Source organism: Limulus polyphemus, unplaced genomic scaffold (assembly GCF_000517525.1).
Source record: "Limulus polyphemus unplaced genomic scaffold, Limulus_polyphemus-2.1.2 Scaffold5571, whole genome shotgun sequence".
Taxonomy (NCBI): Eukaryota; Metazoa; Arthropoda; class Merostomata; order Xiphosura; family Limulidae; genus Limulus; species Limulus polyphemus.
This window is the reverse complement of record NW_013671181.1, coordinates 21,211-24,062: the sequence shown is the minus strand read 5'-3', so window position 1 is coordinate 24,062 and position 2,852 is coordinate 21,211. Positions and strand designations below refer to the sequence as shown.

At 29.2% G+C, this 2,852-nt stretch overlaps 1 protein-coding gene across 1 annotated transcript in view; it reads left to right on the top strand.

Moving 5' to 3' along the window:
* Nucleotides 1-2,852, top strand: part of LOC106472740 — a 14,592-nt gene that overhangs the window by 7,843 nt on the left and 3,897 nt on the right. The window contains exons 4-5 of the mRNA XM_013933397.2: nt 509-650; nt 1,889-1,981. Of these exons, the coding sequence (XP_013788851.1) occupies nt 509-650; nt 1,889-1,981 (235 nt within the window). The remainder of the gene's footprint in view (nt 1-508; nt 651-1,888; nt 1,982-2,852) is intronic.

Here is a 2,852-nt window from a genome sequence, read left to right as displayed (position 1 = left end):
AAAAAAAAAAAAAAAAAACCCTTTAGGAAAATAAAATATTTGATAGAGATGATGCTGTCCCTGCAGAAATGCTATTTAAATTAAAGGTATCTTCTTGTACATATGCATGTAATATGGACTTTTGATTTCTTTAAACTGTTAATTTAGCATTGTTTCTTGCTTGTAGTTTTCAATTATGAAGGGTATATTATCAAACAAAAGTACATTTATCTTAGTTATGTGTGATTTTGAAGACTAATTTTAGTGTGATTTTTGAACATTATCTTAATTCTATCATGATATTTAAAAATAGTAAAACTTGTATGTTATTATGTTATTACCTTTTCAGAACAACATGGTTAGAAAATAAACTATCAGACCTTGTTGAATTAAAACATGTAAAGAAATATCTCTGCAGGCAAACTGGTTGAAATATTTTCAGATTACTAGCTCATCATCACTTTTACAATGTTTCATTCTTTAAAAAAAGTAATTTGATTAATATAATATTTTTTATCTTCATTTTCAGCTACAAAAGCATGGATACACTAACATTGATGCTTTAGATGGAAGTGAACAAATGTTGGAAATAGCCAAAACTAAAAATATCTACCATAATCTCATCCATATTATTCTGAAGGATGGAGTTCGTATTCCTAATGTTGAGAATGGTAAGTCCCAAAGTTTTTATCAAGTATTTAATAAATGATGCTTCCCTGAGAAAAATAACATATCTTTTAAATATTTCTAACAATCTATCTTCGAGCTGAGGTTGTTTTAACAAATGTTTTTGGAAAGAACTAAAATACCAGAGGAAAGAAAATGTTACTGTAGGTAAGTTGTTGGAAAATACTGTCTTAATGAAAACAACATGGCTAAACGAAGAATATGTAAGATGACAAGTTTTTCTGAACCACACACACACACAATAAAGTGCCTAAAATAATAAGCTACTATTCACATATATGTTGGTTAATTTATTTTCTGGAACTCTTTGAGATTTGATCTGTATTTTAATAATTTTGTTTTCAGTTATTCCAAAAAAAATCTTAGACTTCTGTTAAAACCAGTCTTGTGTTTATGGCTAACAAAGTTAATTTAAATATTATACAGAAATTTTAAAATCTTCTACAGTAAATTCTATTACAGCTACCAAAGGTAATGAAAACAAACACAAAATGAAGAATTGCTTTATCAAAGTTGGTGGCATTTGACAGAATAGTGTGTACTTGTTAGACAGGTTCTTTTAGACTAATTGGTACAAATAACACAAAATCGATTGCATGTAACAAAAACAAATTAACTTATTTCTTCCGTGGCCTTTTCTACAAGCTACTTTTAGTTGTCAGCCTAAGTGCACAAATAATGTCTCAACAGAAATTTCAAGATTATGGTACATATACCTAACTCACAAATAAACTTGCAGAATGTTCTTACTAATACTCATTAAATCTCACTTTTAATGCTGAACTGTGAATAAATTTCTGTCACTGAATGCATAAGCTCACTGAGTACTCATTATCACATTGATTACTCATTTATAATGTACTCTCACTTTACCAAATTCCATGAAATATTTGAATTATTAGATCATCGTGAACTTTTTAGGAATACTTTAACGAACTTCCTTGATCTATCCTCACCATCATTATTAGCAGCTCCCTCTAGTAAACAAGTAAGTTATAATACTGAAATTGTAGCTTACTACACTCTCTTATTTTTTCCATTTCTGTAAATAAATTAGTCATTTTGATGGATGGTTCAAAAGAGAGATAAATGTACTTGGTGTTATTTTTAATTATCATTGGCATAAATGTTAAGATTGTCTGTATATTCACATTAAACATTTTATTAGTCAGTCTGGATGAACATATTATATAACCTATTCATATCTCTTTTTAACTTTCAGATACTTACACTGCTGTTGTGATGAATGCAGTATTTTGCCCAAATCACTGTGATTCGTCAATCTTTCCTGAATTAATCCGGGTAGTCAAGCCAGGTAAATTGTCAATTTCTACATAAATCCTAAATACTAATCTTGTTAGTTTCCGTATTCTAATGTTAGATGTGAGTGACTGCTATTCTTTCTTCTTAATCAGTTCATAAAATGTTTATGGTATTACTTGCCTCTAATTGCAAATATTTTTTTTTCCAGAATAAATGTTGTAATGTACAAGAAGCTAGAAATGTGTGATGTATTCACATATCTCAATCTCTCATAGATTTTTACATTTAACTGAAATGTTCAATATAAGTTGCTAAGAACCTTTTTTAATGCATTAGTTTTAATATAGGGAATTTATTCGTTCTGTTACCAAGTCTGAGTTGAAAATCTTCTATCATATACATATCATTATTTACTGGTTAGAAAATTTCATTTAAAAGTAACCATGAAGAGTTATGGGAAATTATGCTTTATGTTTTATCATAACATGGCGTTACATAATATTTTGGGACAACGTGGGACCTATTGGCCCATCTAGGCTGTTCCTTCCTCAAAACTAAATTAAAATGATTTAATAAAATAAAATAAGAAAATTTTAAACCCAGCCCTTTTTATTCATATACTTATCAAGCTTTTTATTAAACTCACTTAAATTTACTGTCTCTACAACATCTGAAGGCAACCCATTCCAAAGGCCAACCACCCTGTTAGTAAAATGAAACTTTCTTAGCTGAAGATGACTCCTACCTTGCCAAAATTTATACTTGTGTCTCCTCGTCCTGCTAATCTCACTGTTAAATATGAAAAAAGATGATGCATCAACACTATCTATTTACTTTACAATCTTAAACACCTCAATCAGATCAAAAACATTTGAAAGATTTCAGCCTCTTGTCATATGAAACCCCTCCATCCCAGGCACCAT